This window comes from Pezoporus flaviventris, unplaced genomic scaffold (genome assembly GCF_033815535.1).
Source record: "Pezoporus flaviventris isolate CSIRO_AGI_PZ_B2104156 unplaced genomic scaffold, CSIRO_AGI_Pfla_v1 ptg000025l, whole genome shotgun sequence".
Taxonomy (NCBI): Eukaryota; Metazoa; Chordata; class Aves; order Psittaciformes; family Psittacidae; genus Pezoporus; species Pezoporus flaviventris.
In genome coordinates, this window is record NW_026892573.1 from 25,253,573 (window position 1) to 25,279,866 (window position 26,294).

At 43.8% G+C, this 26,294-nt stretch overlaps 2 protein-coding genes and 8 non-coding genes across 14 annotated transcripts; 9 read left to right on the forward strand and 1 right to left on the reverse strand.

Annotated features, from left to right (window-relative positions):
* Window positions 1–23: 23 nt before the first annotated feature.
* Window positions 24–11,589, reverse strand: CUNH11orf54 (chromosome unknown C11orf54 homolog). Of its 3 annotated transcripts, none has more exons than XM_061457915.1 (10): window positions 11,535–11,589; window positions 10,633–10,712; window positions 8,735–8,858; window positions 6,547–6,645; window positions 5,414–5,487; window positions 4,539–4,640; window positions 3,037–3,213; window positions 2,133–2,282; window positions 1,198–1,314; window positions 24–303 (listed from the first exon to the last, which is right to left on the reverse strand). In XM_061457915.1, the coding sequence occupies exons 3-10, from the start codon at window positions 8,790–8,792 to the stop codon at window positions 130–132; spliced, it is 951 nt and encodes a 316-aa protein (XP_061313899.1). In that variant the 5' UTR covers window positions 8,793–8,858; window positions 10,633–10,712; window positions 11,535–11,589; the 3' UTR covers window positions 24–129. The 3 variants fall into 3 exon arrangements, with proteins under 3 accessions (XP_061313899.1, XP_061313901.1, XP_061313902.1); XM_061457917.1 differs by lacking the exon at window positions 11,535–11,589 and adding an exon at window positions 11,152–11,282; XM_061457918.1 differs by lacking the exon at window positions 10,633–10,712 and having other exon boundaries at window positions 11,535–11,559.
* Window positions 11,590–12,069: 480 nt separating this feature from the next.
* TAF1D (TATA-box binding protein associated factor, RNA polymerase I subunit D) lies at window positions 12,070–25,295 on the forward strand. 3 transcript variants are annotated; one of them, XM_061457889.1, is made up of 14 exons: window positions 12,070–12,222; window positions 13,433–13,678; window positions 13,778–14,243; window positions 14,452–14,627; window positions 15,854–15,911; window positions 16,235–16,434; window positions 17,822–17,890; window positions 18,142–18,193; window positions 18,950–19,432; window positions 20,499–20,536; window positions 21,068–21,145; window positions 21,837–21,891; window positions 23,727–23,801; window positions 24,756–25,295. In XM_061457889.1, the coding sequence occupies exons 2-6, from the start codon at window positions 13,446–13,448 to the stop codon at window positions 16,319–16,321; spliced, it is 1,020 nt and encodes a 339-aa protein (XP_061313873.1). In that variant the 5' UTR covers window positions 12,070–12,222; window positions 13,433–13,445; the 3' UTR covers window positions 16,322–16,434; window positions 17,822–17,890; window positions 18,142–18,193; window positions 18,950–19,432; window positions 20,499–20,536; window positions 21,068–21,145; window positions 21,837–21,891; window positions 23,727–23,801; window positions 24,756–25,295. The 3 variants fall into 3 exon arrangements, with proteins under 3 accessions (XP_061313873.1, XP_061313872.1, XP_061313874.1); XM_061457888.1 differs by lacking the exon at window positions 17,822–17,890 and having other exon boundaries at window positions 24,756–25,294; XM_061457890.1 differs by lacking the exons at window positions 17,822–17,890; window positions 21,837–21,891 and having other exon boundaries at window positions 24,756–25,294.
* LOC133271800 (small nucleolar RNA SNORD5) lies at window positions 17,935–18,006 on the forward strand. Its single transcript, XR_009744269.1, has one exon. It is a non-coding gene; the product is annotated as a small nucleolar RNA SNORD5 (small nucleolar RNA).
* On the forward strand, window positions 18,713–18,839 carry LOC133271798 (small nucleolar RNA SNORA40). Its single transcript, XR_009744268.1, has one exon. It is a non-coding gene; the product is annotated as a small nucleolar RNA SNORA40 (small nucleolar RNA).
* LOC133271791 (small nucleolar RNA SNORA8) lies at window positions 19,160–19,298 on the forward strand. The gene has a single exon (XR_009744261.1). It is a non-coding gene; the product is annotated as a small nucleolar RNA SNORA8 (small nucleolar RNA).
* Window positions 19,662–19,794, forward strand: LOC133271794 (small nucleolar RNA SNORA1). The gene has a single exon (XR_009744264.1). It is a non-coding gene; the product is annotated as a small nucleolar RNA SNORA1 (small nucleolar RNA).
* Window positions 20,705–20,777, forward strand: LOC133271790 (small nucleolar RNA Z40). Its single transcript, XR_009744260.1, has one exon. It is a non-coding gene; the product is annotated as a small nucleolar RNA Z40 (small nucleolar RNA).
* On the forward strand, window positions 21,655–21,786 carry LOC133271795 (small nucleolar RNA SNORA18). Its single transcript, XR_009744265.1, has one exon. It is a non-coding gene; the product is annotated as a small nucleolar RNA SNORA18 (small nucleolar RNA).
* LOC133271792 (small nucleolar RNA SNORA8) lies at window positions 23,476–23,612 on the forward strand. The gene has a single exon (XR_009744262.1). It is a non-coding gene; the product is annotated as a small nucleolar RNA SNORA8 (small nucleolar RNA).
* LOC133271793 (small nucleolar RNA SNORA25) lies at window positions 24,853–24,982 on the forward strand. Its single transcript, XR_009744263.1, has one exon. It is a non-coding gene; the product is annotated as a small nucleolar RNA SNORA25 (small nucleolar RNA).
* Window positions 25,296–26,294: the final 999 nt, after the last annotated feature.

A 26,294-nucleotide genomic window follows, 5' to 3' on the forward strand; every position in this document is an offset into this window, starting at 1 on the left:
TCACAAAATGAGGAAGCCATCTCTTTACTGCTGCCGTATTTATTCTTGACTCTGATAATTGTACATAATTAAAAGCGTTTAAAAAAATCAGCATTTGTACTGTAGAAAGGTTCAGCTGTCACCACAGCTTCAGTCTCTCCCGATGAGGTGGGTCTCCTGGGGCCTGTCGATGCGGAAGAGCAGCTCGGCGGGCAGGAAGTACCCCAGGTACTGCACACAGTCGGGGCTGGTGTCCTGATGGTAGTGCCCTCCTTCCCCGTGGTGGCTGAAGCAGTGGGTGTGCTCCACACGCAGGTCAAAGCCCTGTCACCATAGAAAGGCCCGTGAACACATATCCATGTGAACAGTATTCAAAAGTCCTGGGGTAGCCTCTCCTAGGTGCAGATTTCCACAGCTCTCAGAGCCTGCTCCAATTATTAAGCACTGAAAATTTGCAAGATGCTTGTGAAACTAATGAGACAAAAGAAGAGGCGCTGTACAAAGCCTTACCATAGGACATCAGAGAGTTTAGAAACCCCGAAAGCCCCCAAATTTTGGTGTCAATCTTGCTGAAATTTACTTTTTTCATCACAGACTGGTTTGGGTTGGAAGGGACCTTAAAGCTCATCCAGTTGCAACCCCCTGCCACAGGCAGGAACACCTTCCACTACATCAGGTTCCTCCAAGCCCAGTCCAGTCTGGCTTTGAACACTGCCAGGGATGGGGCAGCCAAGGTTTCTCTGGGCAGCCTGTGCCAGCACCTAAGCACCCCCACAGGGAAAAATTTCTTCCGAATGTCTAATCTAAATCTACCCTCTTTCAGTTTAAAGCCATTCCCCTTTGCCCTATCCCCAACCTGCCTGTGTAAAATACTGCTCTCCAGCTTTCTCATAGGTTCACTTTACATATTGGAAGACTGCTCTAAGGTCTCCCCAGAGCCTTCTCTTCTCCAGGCTGAACAACCCCAAATCTCTCAGCCTGTCTTCACAGAAGTGCTCCAGCCCTCTATTCCATTTTCATGGCTCTGTCCAGTGATAGAAATGATAGGCTTGTATTTCATTACACCACCCCTAGGAGTGGTGGTATATACAATATATACAATGTATATATACAATATGTATGCAATATATACACACTCCTGTTCTTAAAAGGAAAATCACATCCAAGACAAAATTCATTACAAGTCTCAATTTACACTCAGAAATGAGAAAGACTCACTGGATCTCTGGAAACTATTACTGGCTGACAAATCAGTGGAGCCTTCATTTCAAAGAATTTGAGCCAGTTGTTCACATCTTCATCGGTATTCAGAGGACAGGCAGAAAATTCTGGAGGCTACAGCAAAATAAAAGCTTTGTAAGTGAAAGGAAGACACTTGTCTCAAGATACCTTTTTTCTAACAAATTTACCTCACTTTTCCCCTCTCCACAATTCTACTCGCATTTGTTCTTATATAATCATAGAATGGTTTGGGTTGGAAAGGACCTTAAGATCATGTAGTTCCAACCCCCCTGCCATGGGCAGGGACACCTCACACTAGACCATGTCACCCAAGGCTCTGTCCAACCTGGCCTTGAACACCACCAGGGATGGAGCATTTATCACTTCTTTGGGCAACCTGTTCCACTGCCTCATCACCCTCACAGTAAAGAACTTCTTCCTTATATCTAACACTCCCCCTGTCTAAGTTTAAACTCATTTACCCCTTGTCCTATTGCTACAGTCCCTGATTCTTGACTAAAAGCAGCCTAGCAGTGGCCAATACCATGTTTCTGCTAGAAACAGAACTGATCAGAATATTGCTTCTTTCATTGCACAGGATAACTACTGAAGTGAGGATTCTCCTCCTGGTACATTTTAGAAGCTTGGTTACTTGGTAAAAAAAAGTCTATTGCTTCTTATAAGTACAGTTTCATGTATTTAATTTTACAGTAGTTCTGCAGTTCTTTAGGTGCCTACAGATTTCAAAAGCAAAGATGATGGCTGAGTAATACTTTTGCAACATCAACTCCTTACTTTAATGCACTGCTTATCCTAACAGTTTATATATCCATTTAAAAATAGAAAAAAAAAAGTCAAGGCACTAAGATGTTATACCCTGATTTACACATCTGTTTTCTGATGGATAGTTATCTGAATTGAGAACAACATACCATAATGTGAATCTTGGCTTTCCCCTTCTGAATGATAAATGTACCACCCATCCCAACTGGCTTTTCTCCATACTGTTTCTCTAAAATTTGTCTCAGACAAGACACAAAGTTCAGTTCCCCAGTTCTTCCATTGGCTTTCACTTCAATGACCTGGAAAATAAAGTTAATTTGTCACTGCTGTCTCAGGCTGCAACAGTCTGCAAAGGTCTGTGAAAGCTGCTCTGAAGCTGTTCCAAGCTTATAAACCAAGAGGAATTGTTGAGAATGTGTTTCCCTGCAAGTGCTGCTCTACTTGCATCATTCCAGCACCTGACCAACTCTCCTTCTTGACTGTCTGTTTGTTTAATGCTGGCTTTGCCTGTGTTTGAGTAAATGACTTACTGCCCAGCACCCTTACATGAGACAATGATATAAGCAACCCCTTTCTGTCCACCAGCTAGCTTCCACTCTGTTCTCAAGAGTTATAAAGAAACTTTTGGGAACAGAGAACACTGCTCAGTTTCCATACAGCTGTCAGGTTTCTGACTCTGCCCATACCTCTTTGCACTAGCTGTGTTCAGGGAAGCACTTCTCCAAAAAATCAGACAACTGCCCAGAGCTGATTTACACAAGTGCATTGTACAACCGTTACTGTAAATCACTGCTACATTGGACTGGATTTGGATGGATGATTTATGATGGAAGAGCTCAGTAAACCAATACTGATAAAAAATCCAAACTCCTCTCTGTCTCCACCAATTCTTCCTCTTGTTCACTGACATCAGTTCCTTATATTTGGATATTCATTTTACAAAATTACTACTTTATTATTATCACAGACAACCAATGGGAGAACACTGAATTGTAAGTTTCCCTTCAGCCACAAAACTCCACAAGCAAAGTCACCTTTGATCCAAGTACACACCTTACCAGATTGGCCTTCACTGGCATAAAGGTTGGCCAAGAGCCCAAACTCACAGTCAGTGTATTTACTGCTGTACTTCTCAAGCAGGCAGCCTTTATCTGCAGGATTTATCTGAGCAACATAGCTCCCATTTACAGCAGGGTTTTTTTCACTCTTAGTTTGAACAATAGGGATAAGCTGAAAAAAAAAAGACCACGTAAGTGTAAGTCAGTAAGAAGATGTAAAGAGTCAGACAAATGAACAGAACTCACATAAATGGAATTTAAGCTTTGGACCATGATCCCAAGTAATAATATCATTCGTCACCTAGATCTGAGAGAATGAGGTCTGTACTGGTAAGAAAACTGCACTAATATTACAATATAATTGAAAACTCCAGAAAACAGTCTTACCTTTTCTGTACAGCTAAATTTAATGTCATGTGAAGATTAATGGTACTGGTAAAGAAAAGAAAAAGTCTAATGATTGAGATGTGAGGCCTGCATGCAAGTATTGGAATTCTGTGTAGTACTTTCTCAGTGTACAGTAACAACCACTATTATAATGGCCCGAATTTAATGCTGACATGGATTATCCCATCCACCAATAAATATATCATGAGGAGATGGCAAGACCAGAGGTTTACGTTTGGAAAGACTCTGACAGCAGGTGTTTTTGTCTCCCACCTCTCCTGCAGGTGACCATTTTGTTTGTGGCATCTTTAAAATTTACAAGGTAGAACAAAGCCACCCAAGAGGGCAAAAACCAGGGATTATTTCAAAGGCATTTACCAGCAACTTTGACAAAGCATTTCTAAATCTTGTTTTTAAATCCTCTGGTCAGGTCAGTTTCAAAAAATCACATTTCTTCCACTCTTCACAGTAAAATGACAATAGGCTGAGAAAGTTGGGGCTGTTGAGCCTGGAGAAGAGAAGGCTGCGTGGAGACCTCCTAGCAGCCTTCCAGTATCTGAAGGGGGCCTATAGGGATGCTGGGGAGGGACTCTTCATTAGGGACTGTAGTGATAGGACAAGGGGTAATGGGTTAAAACTTAAAAAGGGGAAGTTTAGATTGGATATAAGGAAGAAGTTCTTTACTGTGAGGGTGGTGAGGCACTGGAATGGGCTGCGCAGGGAAGCTGTGAATGCTCCATCCCTGGCAGTGTTCAAGGCCAAGTTGGACAGAGCCTTGGGTGATATAGTTTACTGTGAGGTGTCCCTGCCCACGGCAGCGGGATTGGAATTAGATGATCTTAAGGTCCTTTCCAACCCTAACTATTCTATGACTCTATGAATCCCATACTTCCTGGGGAATTACAAGCTAAAGATTAAGCTTTATTATCTCAATAGTGTGCACCTCATCAGGTGGCCTTCGTTTGAATTCTTGCTGATGTGTTTTATGTGCTTTTGGCATGAATGGTGTTTATTAAATGTTTTGTTGTAAATGGGAAATACCCATCATGGTATTTTACTATTATGATACTTCCATGAATTCATTGAGAACTATCACACTCATTTACTGACCTCAGCATTTACTCCAAGAACCTTAAATGAAACAGCTCCAGCTCCAAGAATGAAAGCTCCAGGAAGCTCTATGTCCTTTGCAACTGTATTTAGATCATAAACCTGCAAAAGAGAAACACTCCTTTGATTTTGGTGTGGTGTTCCGATTAGGAATTGCCATTCTGTTCACTGTAACCTCTGGATGCATTTAATTCACAAGGCCCTCATTAGTATTTTTGATAATTAGGTTGAACACAGTTTCTGAACAGCACAACATTTGATAGTAACAAATCAGGTACATGTCCATTTGTTTTCTGAAAGGTGGAGTCTGCCTGTATGTTCCCCTGCCATTCCACCCAAAACCTGAATTATTGTTTTTATTGGAATTTGTATTTGTGTAAAACAAGTCAAATGGAAGGGAATATCATACAGAGAGAGATGGGGTGAGGTCTCAGAAAGGAGGCATGATATTCTTAGAAAAGGACAGTAATGCAAATACAGTGTTGGCCTGAAAATGCAAAACCAGCCAGGTTTTAGAGGGAATCTTGGCCGTGACTTGAGATCACAGCCATGCAGCAAACCACATATAAACATGCAGACAAGCCTCTTGTTTAGTAGTTCCTTCCATGGCTGCTACCACAGGTGGTATGTTTCCAAAACTGTCTTGTATTTGAGGGCAGGAGAAGATGAACCACCAACCATTTTTGCTATTTTTGCTACAATGTGTAAGATTTCGTGACAGAGTCTATGTTTAACACACATCAGAATCAATCTCATAAACCATTGAAAGTAAGTCTTATCATATTCATTAGTCCTTAGTTTTGTTTATATTTCTACAAAATATTGCTTTTCTTTTGACAAATGTAGTAAACCCCACAGCCACAGGAAAAACTCACTTTTTCTTTCCGTGCAACAGGTATGAGGTAAGGAACACCTCCCACATCTGCTATCCTAGGTTTTCCGCAGATTCCTGGAAAGATACAGCTAGTTAGCTTGGTAAAAATACTTTCCCTAATAATTTTAAATGAGCATGCAGTCTAACCCACCAAAGAACTGCTTCCTCAAGCTTCTAAACCCCTTTGAGAACACTATTTCCATAGCTTGCTTACATAAAGTGTTACACTAAGGCCGGGTTGGACAGAGCCTTGGGTGACATGGTTTAGTGTGAGATGCCCTGCAAAGGGGTTGGAACTTGATGATCTTAAGGTCTTTTCCAACCCTAACTATTCTAGGATTCTAGGAGTCTATGACATTAAGTCATAAAATGCTTCACAGTAGGATTCAATTTAACACCTGTTATTAAATTAATGTTCTGTGAAGCACAAAAACATTATTACAGGGGGCAACAACTGCCATTCATCAGTTCTCCATTAAGACGCCCTCACCACACAACGGATACCCCCACTAACACTCCACTTGCAAAATTCCAGCAAAGCTGGATGTCCAGCTCTTGGACATTATTTGGACTTATTTGGATGCATTTTAAGAAGTGATGAATCACCTTCTGGAGGTGTTTCTTTCAATACATTGATGACAGAGGGAACTCAGATGAGTAGCACAGCTGACATGTCTGTCTTCCGAGCAGCTAATGTCAGAGAAGATGAATGCCACTCAGAATAAGATGGTTTTACTTCATTGGCATACAAGAATGACAAGAATTTAAAAATGCATGGAAGTGTAACTCCTTAGATTCAGACAGTGATTGGCATGGGCCTAAGGAATTTCTCCATCTGAAGGATAACAACTTAATTTCAAAACCTTTTCAGTGCATTAAATAAAGCTTATGAAATCAGTGAGCATTGCAATCACAGGTTAAGAAAATTACAACAAGTACTTGGTAGTGACTTGTCCTTGTTCATACATCAACTAGGAATCAAATCCAGAAATAAAATGTAGCCCTCCTCTCATGCATACTCTTTATCTGAAAAACAATTTAAGCTCTCCCAAAATCTTTAGAAGATCAAAACCAAGTAGGATCACGTAGAAAGAACTGGAGAAGTCTTTGTGGAAGACAGGAATGCGTGGTTACCTTTGGCAGGAAAATTGAAGGGTTCCTGAGTCAGATCAGGGCAGTCTACAACAGACACTTGAGCATCAGCAAAGTTTTCTTTGAGCCCTTTCTGCAAAACTATAATAAAGAATAATGGCAAAGTTATTGACAATGAAAAATTACCAAGAGTTTGACAAGTTGCAAACAATAATAAATACACCTGTTTAGGGATTATTTCAGCAAGATACATTAAAGGACTTATACTGACCGTAAGTAACTCCATTAAGTGTTACTGTCCGTAGGCACTTGTTGCCTGAATCAAAGCTTCAGAGAAGAACAAAAGCTTGTAAAGGTAATTGTGTAGCTACCACACTAATTCATTTTATGAACTTTAAAGACCTTTTAATTGAAATACAATAACTGACTACTCCCAGTAGCACTAGGAACAACACAATGTGAAGTAACATGGGTAAATTTAAACCACACTCAACAGTGGGTTTGCTTCACAGGAGCAAACAGTTGTAACCACAGTCAAATATCATGAAAGAGCAAAGGAGGCAGTAAGTTTTAGCTGAAGTGACAATCAGTTCTTTAAATATACTAACTAGACTGTTTGCAATAGCTTGATTATAATCTCAGGCTGTCTCTGCTCTCTGGAAACTTCTGCTGTCATGGGTCTGTCACATTTACATTCACGTGGAGATTTTTCTGGCAAGTGCCACTGTCTGGTTAAGACAGATAACGAATGGTGCTGATGATAATGAACAGCTTCAAATCCGAACTTTTGGTTTTGTTTCATATCAATGTTTTTAGGCTCAGAACCTGCAAAGTCACTCAAGCAACAAGGAGGATTCTGACTTACACAAGTGCACTCTTTGGAAACAACTTCCAAACCTTAACTGAGTGTGTAAATGCCTTCACATCCACTGCTTCAAATAACATGTCAAAAGGTCTGAGTTCTTTCATGCCTGGGGGTCTGCTTTGACAGATGTCTTGAACAGAAAATCCAGTCTGTTGTCTCAAATCAGGCAGTTCCTTATTTACTCAGGACTCTCCTGTGATTTTGTTTTCTCTAATCAGGATTTCAGCCATACTTTACCTCTTGGGAGCAGATTTACCAAGCTGTTGACCACAAGGGTCAGTAGAAGGTACTTGACAGGTCTCTCAAATACACTTCACAACCTTATGGCAATTGGAAAAGGACAATAAAAGGGCAGTCACTCCTCAAATGCTCCTCAAGAGCTGGACAGCAACAAAAGTCACAGCTTACAGGAGGTCTCAGGACAAACTCAGGGAGAAAAAGGAAAATTCTACTTGGTAACTCATTTTTTCCTACTACTGTTTTAAGCTGTTCTACTGCAAGTACCTGCTGTTCTCTGCAGACCCAACAGGTCTATAGCAACCTTGGCTTATTGGCCCAGCCTGATTGCTGCTGGGTGAGAAAAGCACTGAGAACCACACAGGGTACTGCTGGGACCACACTTCCTCAAAGCATGGAAATGTCAACCTGACACGGAGCTGGGAGAGTGGCACACTGAACTTGAGGACCAATCCTGATAGAAACAAATCCTTTTGTACATCTGCTGCAGGAGACAGACTTCTAGAGGGACAATGCCTTTATAACTAGGGCAAGGAAAGAAGTTCATGAGCAGGTATGTTGGACCAAGTCACCTCCAGAGATCCCTTCCAACCTCAACCATTCTGTTATTCTGAGCACATTTTGAGGTGGTTTTGGAAAGAAAAACTGAACAAAATGTTTCCTGCAGCCCGGTTCTAAGGCAATCTACAAGAGAGGAGTGAACTAGGTTCAAGCAAGAGGACCTGCTGTGCTATACTGCATCATCAGCTGCATTTTGGGTAGTCCTGAAAAAGAAATACAGAAGGGTAGAGGAGGGCAGATGATCCCATACGAGTAAAGGAGTTCAATCTGTAACTGTTAAACTTTCCCAAATCTGCAAATACATGGACAGTTTTAAGGGGTTTGAAAGGCTGTTTGTGTGCTTGAATATCATTTGGGGCTCGGGGAAGAGTCAATGTTTGCTTTAAGGAAATAATAGCATATACAAACATAGTGCTTTTTACATCTCAGTATGTAAGAGCAGGAATATTCTGCATGTCCTGCACGCTGTGGAGAGGTTTTAAGAGCTTTAAGAGGTGATAAGAGCTTTAAGATTAAGTTTGAAGAGTACCTTAAATGCTGTTAAAAGTTACACGCTGCATGACTTACCCCCCGCAAGCTCCTCCAGACTTGGAACATGAAAAGCAAACCTTTCGACTTTGGCCATTTCCTAATGGGTGCTGATTTCTTCAGAAAAGTAATTACAATCTACCACCCTGCAGGAGAGGCTGATCTGCAACAAGGATAATAGTTTAAAGATTAAAACAGGCTGTTTTCAATGTTATACTTTTCAATTTCACACAAGAATAGACAACAGTAGAATTGCAGTTCTGCCATCAAAGCAAAGACTAACAGCTTCAATATTAATGTTAATTTTCTTACATGCTTTGGAAGAAGAGGTGTCTGTCAGCTCTATAGCTGTCTCAGAGCATTACACATGCTAGCCCTCAAGCTTACAAGTGGGTGTAGGCAAAACACACCTTATGTTGAATCCAGTTCACGAAGACAGGTCAGATTCATCTGTGTCTTTTGCAAGCAGAGAGCCAGGTTGGTTTTGAAAGAAAACTGGGCTTCTTTGAGCACAGTGGCTGCCTCCTCAGGTCTTCCCTAAGTTAATGTTTACTTTTCCAGCACTGGCTATAGTGAACTTTCAACCTTAACTCTGCCATCATCCCCAATTGATTCTAGCCATGTGGTTCCCCCTTCAGAAGGGAACAGGCTAGTAGCAAAATAGAAAACAACAGCAGCAAGACCTGCAGTATCAGCTACAGAGCCTGCAACGAAAAGTTTTGTTTGAATATAACTTTAGGAACCTCTTTACAAATGAACTATATTACAGTCAGCCTTGGAGCAGCAAAGTCAGCTAGTAGGGCCAACCACTAGCTTAGGGCAGAACAGCTGATTATACACTACCTATAACCCAGCCACAGCAATCATTAACTCCTTAGCCATACGCTTGCTGCACACAACATAAAAATAAAATGAGTCCCACTTATCCAGACTTCAGGCCCTGGAGGAAAAAGCCAAAACCTCAATTACAATCCCAGACCTGACAGAGATTTTCTTAGAAAGGGCTGTGATAGAGAAGGATGTTCCTGTGTACTTTTAGCTTCTATTTTAAAAGAAGTCCTACTTAGGTGAGGTATAAGGAAGAAGTTCTTTACTGTGAGGGTGCTGAGGCATGGGAACAGGTTGCCCAAAGAAGTTGTGAATGCTCCATCCCTGGTGGTGTTCAAGGCTATGTTGGACAGAGCCTTGGGTGACATGGTTTAGTGTGAGGTGTCCCTCCCCATGGCAGGGGGGGTTGGAACTAGATGATCTTGAGGTCCTTTCCAACCCTAACTATTTTATGCTTCTATGTTATGACTGTCAAAAATCGTAACTTTCCTTACACCACTGGCCTCTCAAGTCTGCATAAGGGAAAAAAAAAAACCTGCTGAAAAAAAAAGAAATAGAGGTGGGAGATCAGAGCAGTCACTTACATTAAGTCTTTAAACGCTAAGTTCAGCCACCCCAGTTACTGCTGTAGCAAGCAGCAGATAAAGGGAGAAACACAACTACCTGTGTATAGTAATTCTCATCTTAGTTGGTCTTATCCATCTCCACCGGTACCACCCTTCTCTGGCTGTGGAGGAGAATGTAACAGGCTGGATTGGTGCCTCTGGTAGAAGCCTACCATCAGGTGGAGCGAACCCTACTGCAAGACTTGCAGTGTGCACTCAAGAACACAAGAAAGAGAGCAGTTAGTCAGAGAAAGGAGGTGACAAGGTAACTGGTTGAAAAAGTCTCAGACTAAGAAAACAGGCTAGAACTGCTGTGGTACAAAAGGCAGAGGCAAGACCTGGACACAGTTCACATAGGTAGGCTCAGATACAACACCTAGACCATCACCTGCTGTTTAAAGGACAGTAGTCAGTTCACCACAATCAAGAAAGGAGGGAAAGCCTGTGGGAAAAGCTTGAAGTACCATAATAAACCTGATCTGACTGCTAGACATTAGTCCTTACGGGGAAGGACACAGAATAGAAGTGCATCCACCCAAGCAAGTATTCACAAGGGAGTTTGTGTGGTGTGGGAGACAGATAACCTGAAAGGAGACAACAGTTAGGATCCACCTTGGAGGGGTGGAGTGACACTGAATTACTACAGAAGGCTTTCAAAGACACAGCACAAATAGTAAAGGGACAGTAAGATTATTAGATCTGGGATGGCGCAACAAGAATGGAGAGGAAAAGCATCTAAAAAGGCTTCAAAAGTCTGTCTTTTTGAGGACGGAAGAAGACATCAAAGAGTAATCAAGGGCAGGGAGAGTGCAGATGAAACGGGAACCATGATACTAAGGCGGGAAAGGGTATGAAAACCTGTATTAAAACTAGTTTGGAGGGTAGAAGGCAGAAAGGAAGAGTTATGTTCAAACTGGAGATGAGTCAAAATGGGAAGGGAAACAACGAGGAGAGGAAAACTGCAAAATGACAGTCAGTGAGAGAAGACAGAATTAGCGATGCCACCAAGAGCAAAACACGCACAGATGCAGCCGCGGAGGTTGCGTTCCTCAGCTGGAGCGACGGGAGGAGATCCCGCTCGCGGCAGGACAGCCGGGGCATCAGCTCAAGAGGCTGGGATCCGGGAAAGGGCAAGAACAGGCGAGACCGGGGTCCCTGGGGAGGGCGCCAGGGCAGCCAGGGGCAAGCACGGAGCGCTGGAGCGAGGGAACGCAGCAGTAAGGAGAAGCGGACCCGTGCAGCGGTCCCGCACTGAGCGGGGAGGGCGGGAACTGAAGGAAAGCCGGGACCCCCCTGGGCCAGGCGGGGAGCGGCTGAAGGGGGAGATGGCCAGAGCCGCCCCACACCGCTCGAGCCTGCAAAAGCAATGCCCGAGGATCCCCAGCCCCGCACCCGGCCGCACGTACCTGCCCCGCCGCCACAGCTGCTCCGTGCCTCTGCCCGCCCCGAGCGGGGACCGCCCCACCCGCCACCCCCAACATGGCGGCAACCTCACTCCATCCCCTTCCTCCCGCCAGCCCGCGCGGCTCTCGCGAGAGCCCGGCGCTATTTAAGCTCTCGCGCGGCCATTTCGCGCTCTCTGTGGCGGCGAGACGTGAGGTGAGAGGGGGAAGCGGGGGGGTTGCTCATCATCCGCCGCCATCCGCGGCGCTGGGGCGACGGGAACGGGTGCTGTGGGTGAAGGCGAAGAGTGGCAGCGATGCTATTGAGTCGTGCACCCTCGCCGACTGCTTCGTTTGCGGGGCCGGGCCGGGTGCGGCCTTCCGCGGTTGGGGTACCCCCGGGAGTGGGCAGTGTAGCGGCCGTCGGTGAGGGGTGCGGATGTCCGTGCCCTGTGGTAACCCGGCGGGTGCTCGTGAACAGAATGCCTGCCGTGGTGGCGGCCTCAGAGTGCTGAGGGCAGTCGCGGTGTGCGGGGTGGGGGAAAGGGAGCGGTTTGTTAGCCTGAGGTGCTGGAGAAGTGATCGTTGCTCTTTTGAGAGACGTTTAAAATAGGCAGTTATATGTTGTGCTTCTTTACGAAGGGACTGTATGGTGCTAGATGTTAAGAACAGAGCTGTAATAAAGGTGGTGGATGATACTGAGCTGCTGACTGTAAGTACCAGCCGCAGTCTGCGTAGCTAGAGTGCTGTTGCTGCTCATGTACCTGCTTTGATGTTAGGCTGTTACATTGCTCGGTGTTGGGTTTGTCAGGCTTTGGGTGAACCAGTGCTGTCTGCAGTCTGTTTAGCTAGGAAAAGACCTTTAAGGTCTTGTTAACTACTGCCATGCACAAACAGCGCTACGAAGTGCGCCACTGAACCATGGCCTTAAATGCCCCACCTACATGTCTTGACTACTTCCGTGGTGGTGAATACATCAGTTCCTTGGGCAGCCTGTGCCAGTGGATTTTTCCCAGTATCCAAACTTAACCTCCCCTGGTGCAACTCGAGGCATTGCCTCTTGTCCTATCACTTGTTTGGCAGAAGAGACTGTCCCGCGCCTTGCTACAACCTGCTTTCAGATAGCTGAAGGGAGCAATAGGAGCTCCCCAGAGCTTTCTTTTCTTCAGGCTAAACAACCCCAGTTCCTTCAGCCATTCCTCACAGGACTTGTGCTCTGCCCTTCAGCACTTTTGATGCCCTTCATGGGACTTGCTCTAGCAACTGGGTATCTTGTGATGAGGGGCCCAGAACTGAACATTCTAGGTGCGGCCTCACCAGTGCTGAGTAGAAGGGGACAGTCCTTGCCCTGGGCCCTGTTGGCCACCATCTGATACAGGCCAGGATGCTTTCGACCGTTTTGGCCACCTGGGCACAAGCTGGCTCATGTTCAGCTGCTGTTGAAAACATCCCAGGTCCTTTTCTACCAAGCAGCCTTTCAGCCACTGTAGCATTGCATGGATTGCTGAGGCCCAAGTGCAGGACCCAGCAGTGAGCCTTGTTAAACTTTATACTGTTGGCCTTGGCCCATTGATCCAGCCTTTACAGATCCCTCTGCAGAGCCTTCCTACCCTCCAGTGAATCAGCACTCCCACCCAACTTGGTGTTGCCTGCTGACTTACTGAGGGTGCACTAAATCCCCTTATCCAAATAATTGATAAAGATATTAAACAGAACTGGCCCTGGAACTGAGCCCTGGGGAGCAGCCCTGTCACCTGCTGCCAGCTGGGTTTAACTCTTGTTCACCACCACTCTATGGGCTCAGCCATCCAGCCAGGTTTTTTAACCAGGTAAGAATGCACCCATCCAAGCTGTAGGCAGCCAGTTTCTCCAGGAGAATGTTGTGGGAATGCTGCTCTTTAATGTCTTGAATTGTTTTTTAGGGCAAACAGAAACATGACTGATACAGATGGATCCCAGGCTTCTAGCACTGATTGCCCTGATGACCAAGAGCTAATCAGCAGTCGGCAGGTAAAACCTCATAAAATACATGCATGGGAAACAAATACACAGATGGAGTGTTCAAGGCAAAGGAATGCTGCTTCTGATGAATCTTCAGATGAGCTTAACATATGTAAATCGTCAGCTGCTTCACCTGAGGTTTTGCTGGACAGCAGTGATTCAGAAATGTGAGTTTTTATCTCTAGAATTTTTCATGTGAAGAACCTGTGTCATATATCACAAAAGTTTATATTGTATTGAAACTAAGTATTTTTTCTTGTTCTCAGTGACGTCTCTGTTGCTGGTGGCAGTGGGTACCATCCCAAATGTTCCACTGCCCCTGCAAAGCAAAAAAGGAAATCTGAGTCTTCAGGGCAACAAGCTGAAGCTGTTACAGGAGTGCCTGACAATGAAAACTCCTCAGATTCTTCTCTGTCCCCTCCAAGTCCACCAAAACCATCAGAAATTCCAAAGAGGCACAAGTCAAAATACGATTTGAAAGCCATTTTTGACTATCACTTCCGGCGGAAAAAGTTTAAGACTGCTGCACGCCAAAAATACATGTGTGGCCCAGAGAAGAAGAGGAAGAAGTCAAAATATGTGAGCACACAGATGCCTGTGGGGAGGCCAGCACTGACTGCCTCCCCTGAGGAGCGAAGGAGAAGGCTTCTACACAGAGGTGCTCAGTTCCCTTTTTTTAAAAAATATTATGGGAAGAAACATACTCCCCTGAAGATGGTTCTTGGCTATGAGGTGAGTCCTCTTATTTTGGGGGATAGATGTATTATTTATTTCTTTACTCTAAAAATAGCAAGGTTAAATTGGCAGTCAGACATAGACCGGTTTGGGTTGGAAAGGACCTTAAGTTCATGTAGTTCCAACCCCCTGCCATGAGCAGGGACACCTTCCACTAGACCAGGTAATATCTCGCCTGATGTGTTTGCTACTTTTTTTTCTTCAGCAAGCAGCTCTAAAGGGATATTTCCGGTACATTGAAATGCTTAAATATGAAGAACATCTTAAAAAAGCTTTAAAAGATCTTCAGGCTAGTGAAGACTTGGAAAGAGAATGTATGATGGAACGAAAACACAAATACTTGGATGACGAAGGCCCAATTTCCCCTATTCAGGAGACAAAGTAAGTTTAGCTTTATATTTTTAGGTGGTATAAGACTTCTGGGGTTTTATACTTTAATATAGGTGCATGACACTCCAGCCCAGCCCCCCCTTGCTCTTGGTCTACCCCCTGTTCAGTGGTGTGGGGAGGACATCAGTTCTGCTTTTAGTTGTGTTATCTCAAGAACAGCATCCTGAAGCTAGCTCTGTCCTAGGCAAGCCATTACAACCAACTACTTAGCACAGTTGAGGAATTCAGGAGGTAGTACAGTTGCTTGCAGTAGCATATGATGTTGGGACAGTTATAGGTATATCAAATTCAGTTCCTACTATCCTGTCCTTTATCATGGAATCAACTAGGTTGGAAAAGACCTTTAAAATCATGAAGTCCAGCCATTACCCCATCACTGCCAAGACCACTGCTAAACCGTGTCACTGAGGGCCTCATCTATGTGTTTTTTTAATATTTTGGGGATGATGGGCAGCCTCTTCAAATGCCTGATCACCCTTTTGATGAAGAAATATTTCCTAATATCCTATCTAAACCTCCCCTGGTGCAGCTTGAGGTAGTTTCCTTTTGTTCTACTGCTGTTGTGAGAAAAGACCACCTCCCACCTCAGTACAACCTCCAGAAGTAGCAAAGTTCTGTAGAATAAATGCAAATGAGCTCATCTGGACGCTGAACTCTTTACATGAGATGAGTACTAGTGAACCAGTCCTTCCTGTGCCACTTGTTGAAGCCATTGTGCAAAATGATTTTATCTCAATGTTGGGAGAAACTTGTGCATGATAGTGGAATTTAATCTTGTTTCATGGCAGTATGGAGATACTGTTAAGAAATATCATAACAGTATCATTAAGAAAGCTGTGTAATGTTGTTAGCTGAGTACCATCCCCTTGTTTTCCTGGTTGTATTTTGCTTGTTTTCTGGCTTGTTGACATCCTAGTCTGTTTGCCTGTGCAGTCCTAAATATCTCTATACTACTGTTCATGTCTGTCACTGAATCTTTATTCTGCTGCTGTCCTGCCAGTGCTGTTTGTGAGGCTGCAATTCTGCTGTAGAAACCATCATTTGAAAGCAGTCTTATGTAGAAGTAGTAGTATTGTACATCGATAAGCTGTAGCATTGCCATACACATTAGGAGGTTTCTCTTAATAGAGGGGTTGTAGTAGGAAAATAGTTGACAGTTTTTTTTAGTCCAGAGCTAACTGTAAAAGTCCAGAGCTTGATTTGAATTTTTATTTCAGTGATAATGATGACAGCTTGAATTCTGATAATCAAGAAGACCATGATGTCAGAATAGTGGTGAGTAAATATTCTTTCATTTCAGAAACTGCCTAATGTTTTTCTTCAGAGGTTAAAGAATTAGTAGATGATGCTTTGAGTACTTAAATCTTGATCTTGGATCCAGAGTTAACTGTGGGAAACCTGTGAATCTTGGATTTGTTAATCCGTAAGGAAGTTGCTTTGAGAGCCCACACTCTCTCCTCTTTGAAATAATGCTGGAATGTTTAGGAGATCCAGAATTCTCTGAAGAGTTCTTAAAAGTTTGCAAAGTTACTACCAAAATATTATCTTTTAAGTATCTCAGAACTAGTCTTGTGTATCCCTTTGTCTTATGTTTCTAGGAGAACAGCTCTTTTATTCTAAGCAGCAAAATCCCCAGTAAGAAAAAATCAAAGCCAGAAAAGAAATGTGCAAAATTAAGTGGTTGAAGTAGAGGAGGAATATGACGGCACCTGAGAACTTTGGGCTTCTGTGGGTTTACGTTGGTGAACAGGCAAATGAGATGGCAGTGGTCACTCAATGTTGTCACATGCAGTTTAAGGTGAGTATATTGGGCTTGTGTCTGAGACAGTTACAAAACAAATAAAAGCTTAGCAAAAGCCAGGTTATAAGTGTCTTCTGTGCTGTCCTGTGTCAAGTGTATAATATCCATGACTCAGTGGCTGGTGATCTTGCTGAAATGCTCCTGCAGCTCAGCTTCTGTTAACCAGTGATTCACAGGACCAGACCAGTCCAAACCATTCTATGATTCTGTGAAAAGAAGGTCCAGATACTGTACACAGCAGCAGCACAGTGTAGAAAAGTATATTCAGAAATCATGTAGATGAAGCTTTCAGTGACATGGTTTGGTGGTGGTCTTGGCAGTGCTGGAGTAGTGGTTGGACTTGATGGTCTTAGTCTTTTCCAGCCTAGTTGGTTCTATGGTTCTGTGTTTACATGTACATCTACTGGAGTTACAAGGGACAGTTTGGACCCTTTCATAGCTGACATTTTCTCTGTCTTGAGGAAATGCAGGATATGCTGTGAAATACTTCAAGAGCTAAGTCAAGGTTGAAGATGAAACTTTAAGCAGATCAAGTGCCAACAGTAAAAGTGCAAAGTGGTTAGTCAACTGGGACAAAAGCTTCTTGGAGAATATGGTTGATGCATTCAGATGATGATGAAATGGACTTGTGTGATTGAGGTTGTCTGTTCCATGTGAATAACTTCTCAGAAAATTTCTGTGCTCCTGAATCTAATCCAGTAATCTGGAATTAGAAGTTACCTTAAAATACACTGTGCTGCTACAGGTATCTTGGATTGCAAGATTTTTCCCTCGCCCTCCTCTGTCCTGAATGAATTCTGATGTGTACATGACTAAGCACAAGATGGAAATTTAACAAGCATGGCCCCAGTTGCAGATATTCTCCCAGGGGCGTTTTAGGCAGTTGGGAATGTGACTAGTGAACGTTTAGTAATGTCTGAAGATGGCTGACTTGATGACAAGGCTGTCTTTGTAGCAGTGTCAATAAAAAAGTGTCTAAGAAGTTTACTTGTGAATCGGCAAGATTTAAAAAGCAAAGCTGATATGTGTCACTCTTAATAACAAATCATTGTCAGCAGCAGAGCTGTTTAGCAGTTAAAAACAGTCTGCCAAACAGGGATGTTGTCAGGAAAAGATTTAATATCTGCTTGTTTAATTTCCTTCAAAACACAGTTGACAGTGGGAGGAATTTTACAGTAGGTGCTCAGTGTGATTATTAGAGCAGGTCAAGTTGCATTCCCTGTGTGCTTCTGTTAGGGTCCCAAATCTTTGTAAAGAAGGTTTGGAGTTTTCCAGTTGCAGCTTGGTAGCTCAAGGGAGTAAGACTGTAAAAACTACTCTTCAGTTGTTGGAAGATGACATTTAATACTGGTCCAAAATTAATGGCTAAATGTAACTCTTTTAGGGATCTACCTGAGAGATACTCTATGGCTTGAAAGACTCATCCTGGATCTAGGAGTGGGGTTCTTGCAGGGTAAGGTGTAGCAAGGTGTTATGTGGGGTCCTGCTCATTCTGCAGTTCGTGTGATGAATTTTTCTGTTCAACTGCTGAGTGACTCAGAAATGAACTAAATTTCAATTCTGATTAGAACTGGATAAATCACATGAAAATCAGGCTTGTCACAACTGTTACATTGCTTGCTGAAACATAGCCTTTGGCTTTAGGAATCTCAGTTGCTTGACCATATCTGATAGTTTGAATTCCTTTGCTCTTCTTTATTCCAGTTTATGGTGCTTTTGGAGGAGGAAATGCCACTTGGTTTTCCTGATGTAAAAGGTAAGCTGTTAACTGGTTAATGGGGACAGCAGAGAGAAGCTCTTAGTCTTCCACTTACGTCTCGTTAAAGCTGTCTAAATGTCTAAAACATCTTCCTGTAGGATGTTACAAAGTCTGTGTGGCTCCACGACAGCCTAGGAAGTGGCATGCAAGAAAATGCTGTGTAAGATTACAGGACAGGAAAACATCTGTAACATGAGAATCCTTGAGCTAAAGCCGGGCAAGGAGTGAAACCTGACAAGAGCATAGTCTCTTCTTTGGCTGATGCTGTAGTGTGGGTGCCAGACTAGATAATACACCAGCTTGACACAGCGTAAGTCGTTCTTACAGCGGAGTATCTGATACTGAACTCCTTGCCACAATTCCTTTGGTCCAGAGTGCACCTGTGTCTCAAAATAGAAGAGATGATAGTGAAAGGTGACAGTTCCTAATGGTCACTGTATAGGAAACTGAGACATAGCTTCAAATGTAGTTTCAAAAGCAGTGGAAAACTAAAAGCTGCTGCATTCAGTCTGTTCCAGCACGTGTTCAGTTTTTGTCTGTTGCTGTAGACAAAAACCTGGAACCTAGTGCTTAGAAAAAAACCTTCTTTTGCAACCCACAGCTGATGAACATATTGGTTGTGTTACGTATATGAAGGGACAGTATTTGCATGTGTTCAAACAGAAATTCTTTCAAATACTGATGAACCTAGGGCATGGGTTCTGTGTCACAGATCTGCAGAAGTGTAGTGCAATTACATCTATTTCTTTCCAGGCTCTGCAGATTGAGCACAGCATCTTTTGAGTGCTTCAGTTCTTATGGCTGTTAGCTGGTTTCTGATGTACAACTCTGTTACTTGAGTGGACTCCTGTGGAGCACATTGGTGAAAGAGGTAAGTTTTGTGTTTCTGCTGAACTTCAGCTTAAGGGTATCAGATTTCTTCAGGCAAGTACTATTTCTACAGCAAGTAACCAGACTAACTTATGCACTGGATGGTATCTGCACCCAGCAGTGTTTTCCTGGTGGGGTGTTCAAAAAGCAGTGCTACAGTATTTCAGCAGCTGGCATCGTTGGTTTCCATGCTTATGTGCTGGTTAAACTTGGTATTTCTGTTGAAACAAGTACATTAAAAGTTTCTTATTGGAAAGCTTGTAAAATGCAATATTGAGGAGCTATAATGATATTACTTGAAAATATTTCTTCTTAAAAGGGCATTCCTGTGATGTCTAGAACACAATGGAAAGCATCTACTTGAGGGTAAGTATTGAGGAAATAGTTGTTTTTTTCTAGGTGGGGAGGTAGTTGGATGAGGATCATAAAAGCTCAAGTCTTAAGTTTTGCTTGCCTTTTTACAAGGAAGCGGGATTTGATTTTTGAAACACAAATCCAGGCACCAGATGGCAGATAAGTGACATGTTTCTGCTGAAGTTAACTGGCTGGGCTTCCAAACTAGAAGCTGTTCGGCAGCCATTGTGAAGAGTTGTTATGCCACGTTAGTCAACAAATAGACACAACTCACTTGTGTGTCTGAATTGAAAAACGTGGCTAGAAAAGGAACAGGTTGTGCTTTCCTCACTGTATAGTTAATTGCAGTGGTGACAATGAGACCTGTAACAGGTTCACTTAGTGGGACAGCTATGCAGTTTAGCTGAAAATGCAGCTACTGCAGAATCCCAAGGATGAGCTTGTTTAGATTCTGCATCCTGCCTACTAGAGGAAGTAGAATTAGCAGGTGGGGGAAGAACACTTGCAGCACTGCATTCTTGTAGATGGATTATTAGAGCATATTTGTAAGCTTTAAAATGTGATGTCATAGGAGTTTGCTTTGTCAGGTATCTCTCTTAGCTGTACCTCTGTGCCATAGCACTACGGTTTCTCACATAGTGGATAGGTGCTGTTGGCAGTGGTGTGATAGCCTGGGCCATGGCTCTGATTTCAAAAAACCCACTTTGGCATTAGCGTTCGGATAGCATAACTGGACCACAGTCTGTCTGCTTCATACTGGGGGAAAGTTCAGGTTAGATATTAGGAAGAAGCTCTTTACTGTGAGGGTGGTGAGGCACTGGAACAGGCAGCCCAGAGAAGTGGTGAATGCTCCATCCCTGGCAGTGTTCAAGGCCAGGCTGGACAGAGCCTTGAGCAACATGGTTTAGGGTGAGGCGTCCCTGGCCATGGCAGAGGATTGGAACTTGACCATCTTAAGGTCCTTTCCCACCCAAACCATTCTGTGATTCTATGATAGATACTCTTCATTCAGTATTTTAGTAACTTATTAAGACTTAAACTTCAAACTGTTACTCAGATGCAACAACTTACTTTTTAGGGAGTCCACCTGGTAGTCCGGTCTGAAGCAGCATCTTGGTAAGCTGGTGTGCAGATTGCTTTTTAACCCTTGCCTGTTGCAGGTTAGCTGGCTATATCTTGGTGAGCCTGTAAACTTGCTGTTTTCTTCTTAACTGAGAAGATGCTGTGTTGCTTTAGAAAACATCAGAGCTTCTCTCCCCCTAAACTTGAGAATGCTGTGAGAAAGCTTGTTGTGATGATTGGCAAGATGTTCAACTGCTCTGAAAAGAGTGAGTGAGAATGGCCTTTCTGAACAAACCCACCACACGAGCGTCCTTTTTATAGCACTTATTCTGGGCATCTTGTATTTAACATGCAGCGTTTTGTATAAGCAAAGGTGGTGACTATGTGTCTTTATTTAAAATAAACAGAATTGAAGAGGAGCTGTCAGGTGAAATTAGGAGAATATTCAGACGTTAAGCGTGATTCCACATAGGCTATCAGGAGTGCTTGTGATGGTTAGAACCACTTGAGTACCAAGCCCTGCTCTAGGTTCTGCTGGTTTGCGTGCACACTATGTCAGTTTGTGACCCGATCCTGCCTTTACAGGTGGTATGTGATTAGAGAAGATAACAGAAGAAACGCCGGATGTCATTTCATGGCAATCTGAAGGCTCTTCTGGAGCTGGTTAGTATGACATGGGGTTCTGAGTATTCCTTAATGGTGAAAGGGCTCTGGTTTTCAGTGGTGGGAAGTCTGTGTGACTTTTGGGGGGGTTTCAGGGACTTGTTTCTACACTGTGTTACGGTGTTGTGATGTAGAATGTACTCTGTTTAGAACTGGTTTTGACTTTGTCCAAAACCATTTGTACAAATGTCTCAGTCAAAAAGGAGCTGATCAGCTTGACGTCTTGCACTGATAGCTTCATTTCTACAAGCAAGTTATGTTTAGCAGGGAAGTTAGAGGATTCTGTTTGTATACACTTTTGTAGTTCATTCTCTTTGCCTTTCAGGTAACATTAACTTTTAATGCTATGAAGGAGTTACACTAACAAAGGGGGAAGATGAAGTATCACTTACCCTCTTTCTTCCCCCAAGTGTCTCGAAACAAGTTAAAAAGACAATAGGTTCTGTATGAGATGACAGTTTCAGTCTGCTTGATTTTTACCTGTTGCTTTAGTTCAGAGTACCAGAAGTGCTGAGGTCTATCCCGATAGGATCTCTTCTGTAGGTTCGTGTCGTTGGAAATGCCTCACAGAATAAACTTGTGGTTTCGCTTTACCCATTGAACTACCTGTTAGTTCTGTGGGATAAAACTGCAAGACAGATGTTAATGTAGCATCCAGGGAGCTGTAATAACACATCATGTTCTCCTTTAGGTACTGGCTTGTGTTTTGGTACAAATAGCAAAGATGATTCAAGTGGAAAAGCTTGGTAAGAGTCAAGAGATGGTGTGTTTTGGGAGTTGAGGTGTAACTAACATGAATTGCATGGGATTTCTGTGCGGGTACCTGATCGCTAACACTTCTTGTGGTTTGAGTTTTCTGGATGGCTTATTCCTCCTTACGTTATGAAAGCATGAGAATTGTTTTGGTGGCTGTAGATAAAGAGGCAGCATTATGGCATCTCCCTGAGCTTCAGGTAACTTACAAACATGGTGTGTTCTCCTGCATTTAGAATCACAGAATCAACTTGGTTGGGAAAGACCTTGGTTCGGTTGATATGCTGGAGGGAAGGAATGCCATCCAGAGGGACCTTAACACGCTTGTGAGGTGGGCTGATGCCAACCTCATGAAGTTTAACCATGCCAAGTGCAAGGTCCTACACCTGGGTCGGAGCAATCCCAGGCACAGCTACAGGTTGGGCAGAGAAGAGATTCAGAGCAGCCCAAGGAGAAGGGCTTGGGGGTGTTGGTTGATGAGAAAATGAACATGAGCTGGCAGTGTGTGCTCACAGCCCAGAAAGCCAACCGTATCCTGGGCCGCATCAAAAGGAGCGTGACCAGCAGGTCGAAGGAGGTGATCCTGCCCCTCTACTCTGCTCTCCTGAGACCTCACCTGGAGTATTGTGTGCAGTTCTGGTGTCCTCAACATAAAAAGGACATGGAACTGTTGGAACAAGTCCAGAGGAGGCCACAAGGATGATCAGGGGACTGGAGCACCTCCTGTATGAAGATAGGCTGAGAAAGTTGGGGCTGTTGAGCCTGGAGAAGAGAAGGTTGCGTGGAGACCTCATAGCAGCCTTCCAGTATCTGAAGGGGGCCTATAGGGATGCTAGGGAGGGACTCTTCATTAGGGACTGTAGTGATAGGACAAGGGGTAATGGGTTAAAACTTAAACAAGGGAAGTTTAGATTGGATATAAGGAGGAAATTGTTTCCTGTTAGGGTGGTGAGGCACTGGAATGGGTTGCCCAGGGAGGTTGTGAATGCTCCATCCCTGGCAGTGTCCAAGACCAGGTTGGACGAGGCCTTGGGTGATATGATTTAGCGTAAGGTGTCCCTGCCCATGGCAGGGGGGTTGGAACTAGATGATCTTAAGGTCCTTTCCAACCCTAATTATTCTGTGATTCTACGATTCTAAGATCAAGTCCAACCATTACCCCAGGACTACCAAGACCACCGCCAAACCATATCTCCGAGATATCACTATATATGATAGTTTTATACTGAGCAGCAAATACTTGGGTAAAGTTTGGGGTTTAAAGAGTTAAATTTCTGAGCAGCTCAGCCAGTTTACTATATGCAGTTAAAATTTCTGGCTTCTGGTCTGTAGAGTGCAGTGTTTAAAGGAAACCAAGCAAAGTACTTTGAAAGAAGTATAAATCCTTCACAGTAAGGATTGTAATAAATTCCATGCCAAAAATGTGGAAGAATTCTGAAGCTGCTGTTTCCGTTAGGTGAAATCCACAGTGTGTTTTCCCTCAGGGTTGCATGGCAACTGCATCAGTAGACACTAACTGGTGCATACAAGCTTTACTGTTAAACGAGCAGTTGTGGATGAAAAAGCACTGTGGGTGTTGCACTGAATGGTATCTGCACCCAGCAGCATTCTCTGCTGGGGTGTTCAAAGATCAGTGCTACAGGAGGTCAGTGTTGGCATCGTTGGTTTTCATTGTGCTGTGTTTGTTAAACCTGGTATTATTGCTCATACAGTTTTTGCCCTGCTCTGGGATTTGAGTGTACTCACTTTCTAGTTGCATGTTCAGTATAAGAACTGGATACCTGTCTCTGGAACTCGGCAAGTGCATTCTGTCTGTTCTTTCTAACAGGTGCTTTAGGATACAGAGTAAAGTGGGTGTTGCTGTGTTGAAGGGATGAGCTGCAGAAGATAACCTGTGTGACAGGTAAGCACCAAGATGCTGGTCAATTGAGATGCTTTCATGCTACTTCATAGTTTGTATGTTAACTTGTGTGACTCTGGAACATGGAAGCCTCAGTAAACTGTTCTTGAGAAGTGTGGAAGTGGTTGTCTTGTAGAGAGAACTGGGCAGTTGTCAGCCCAGATTCTGGCAGTATTGAGCAGGCTGCTTATCTGCAAGTCACTGCGTGTGCCTGTATACTTTAAATGGATGTCACTGTTGTGCAGCAGTTTGTGCTGGTTTCTGAAGTAGACTGCTGCTGGTTGTGAGGAGTTCCTCTGGACATGGAGTTTTTAAAAGGTTGGATGGGGCTTGGGGTAACCTGGTCTAGTGGAAGGTTCCCTGCCTGTGGCAGGGGGTTGGAACTAGATGAGCTTTAATGTCGCTTCCAACCCAAACCATCCTGTGATTTTTAGGCTTGTTGGTACACAGCTTGGCTTATATATTGGCAGGACTGATTTGCCCTAATAAGAAGGGATGGGCAACTTGAGTATTGATGTAAGCTCCAGATTTAGGTTATCACCAACCTAACAGCAGTGAGGAGAGGATCTGGTCATTACCAAGGCTGCCTGGGATGTTGCTGTTTCTGGTGAGCTGTGGACATGACCATAAAGCAAAGCCATCAGACTCCTGAACTGCCACATCATGTGGCACTAAGTCTGCTGGGAATAAAGCTTTTCTGTCAGTCATAGACGTGCTGCTCCCCTCTGCTGCTAAAAACAAGTTCTGGCTGAGGTGCATGTGTGTGGCCGTATCCTTGGGCACCTCCAACACTGAAGCTACAGAGTAGTAAAAGCTCTAGTTAGAAAGGTTGTAACTTGGGTTCCAGAAGCTGCTGTTGAGAGGATTGTTGTGCACACAGGGGCAAAAAAGCTTCTCTGCAATTTACACACAGTTTGTGAACTCTTCTCTAACCAAATCTGACTCCTTGACCCATAGTGTCTGCATGTGGGAGGCCTGAGAAACCGAGAGTTGCCATCAAAGTGAGTCTGAAGGTGAGTGCTTAGCAGAATGGCTGGTGCTACAGAGAAACTTGAGGTCACTTCAAAGAGGGTTTGCATGGCTGAGAAACCAGCAGCTCTTAACGCGGTGACCGCACATTGAAATCCTCTGCAGGATGCCGTGGACACGTGTTGTGTGCTATGGTCTATTTATGAGGAGATAAACCTGATGTAGTTGGGCCTTTTGGACTAGAAAAGGATGTTTATCCACTGCCCTCAGGGTTTTTGAGATGTTGATGTAGGAAGAGGCTGATCAGTTTAATGCTGAAACCAGCTGACTTCCACAGCATGGAAAACTGAAGAACACGTTGATCCAATTGTGGCACAGGCTGTCTTGTAACTTCATTGCTGCTTACGTGTCCATGGAAGGACAGTGAAGCTGGGGAAGGGTCTGGAGCACAGGCTTATGGGGAACAGCTGAGGGAATTGTGGTTGTTCAGCCTGGAGATAAGGAGGCTCAGGGGAGATTTTATTGCTCTCTACAACTACCTGAAAGGAGGATGGAGGCATTTGGGTGCTGGTCTTTTCTCCCAAGTATGAAGGGATAGAAGGGGAGGAAATAGCCTCAAGTTGTGCCAGGGGAGGTTTAGATTTAGATACTAGAAAAAATTCCTTCCCCAAAAAGGTTGTCAGGCATTGGAACAGGCTGCCCAGGGCAGTTCTGGAGCCACCATCCCTGGTGAGGTATTCAAAAGATGTGTAGATGTGTATAGGGGCATGGTTTAGTGGTGGATTTAGCAGTGCTGGGTTAAAGCTTGGACTCAATGAGCTAAAAGTGCTAACAGATGCTTTTCCTCTCTCAGGTCCTGGTGCTGTTGCTGCAAAGAACTGAATGGCTCTTCTAAAAACAACCTTATCCAGAGTGTTTCTTGCAGTAATTTATTATTAATCACTCAGCCTAACTCCCCTCACTGCTTTGGACACTGAAGTAGTGTGCAGTGTTTGGAAACTGGTTCAGAAGCACAGGAGCCTTTGTCCTTACCCTCTGTCACAACTTGCCTGCAGTGCCCTTGTGGGAGGATGTGAAGCTGCCAGCTTGCTGTTGCAGAAGACTCAAGAGTATAGATCAAGTTTTAATTTGAGTAGTAAAAGCTTTATCAGCTGTTTTCTCTCAGTTCCCTGTCCTGAACTTCAGGAGAGAATGTGCAGAATATCAGAATGTTTAAATAAAATCAATGTCAGAGCTGCAGCCTGGGATTAGTTCCTGTTGCTTTGGTGTAAGCACATGTCTGTGTGTGTGAATAAATCATGGCAGCTGCTGCCCTGGCAAAGTGTAGGCTACACCTCTTCCCCTGAGGCTGCAGCAGGAGTATTTCTGCATGAAAGCCTGAGGAGCCCTTGCAGAGCCACTACAGCCAAAGGAGAGACCATTAATTGTTCTGCTGATTGTTCTGTTGCAAGAAGCCTCCATCTCTCCTCCCCATAGAATGACAAGCTGGTTTTGGCTTTGCTCTGAAATAGCTTCAGCAACTGCAGT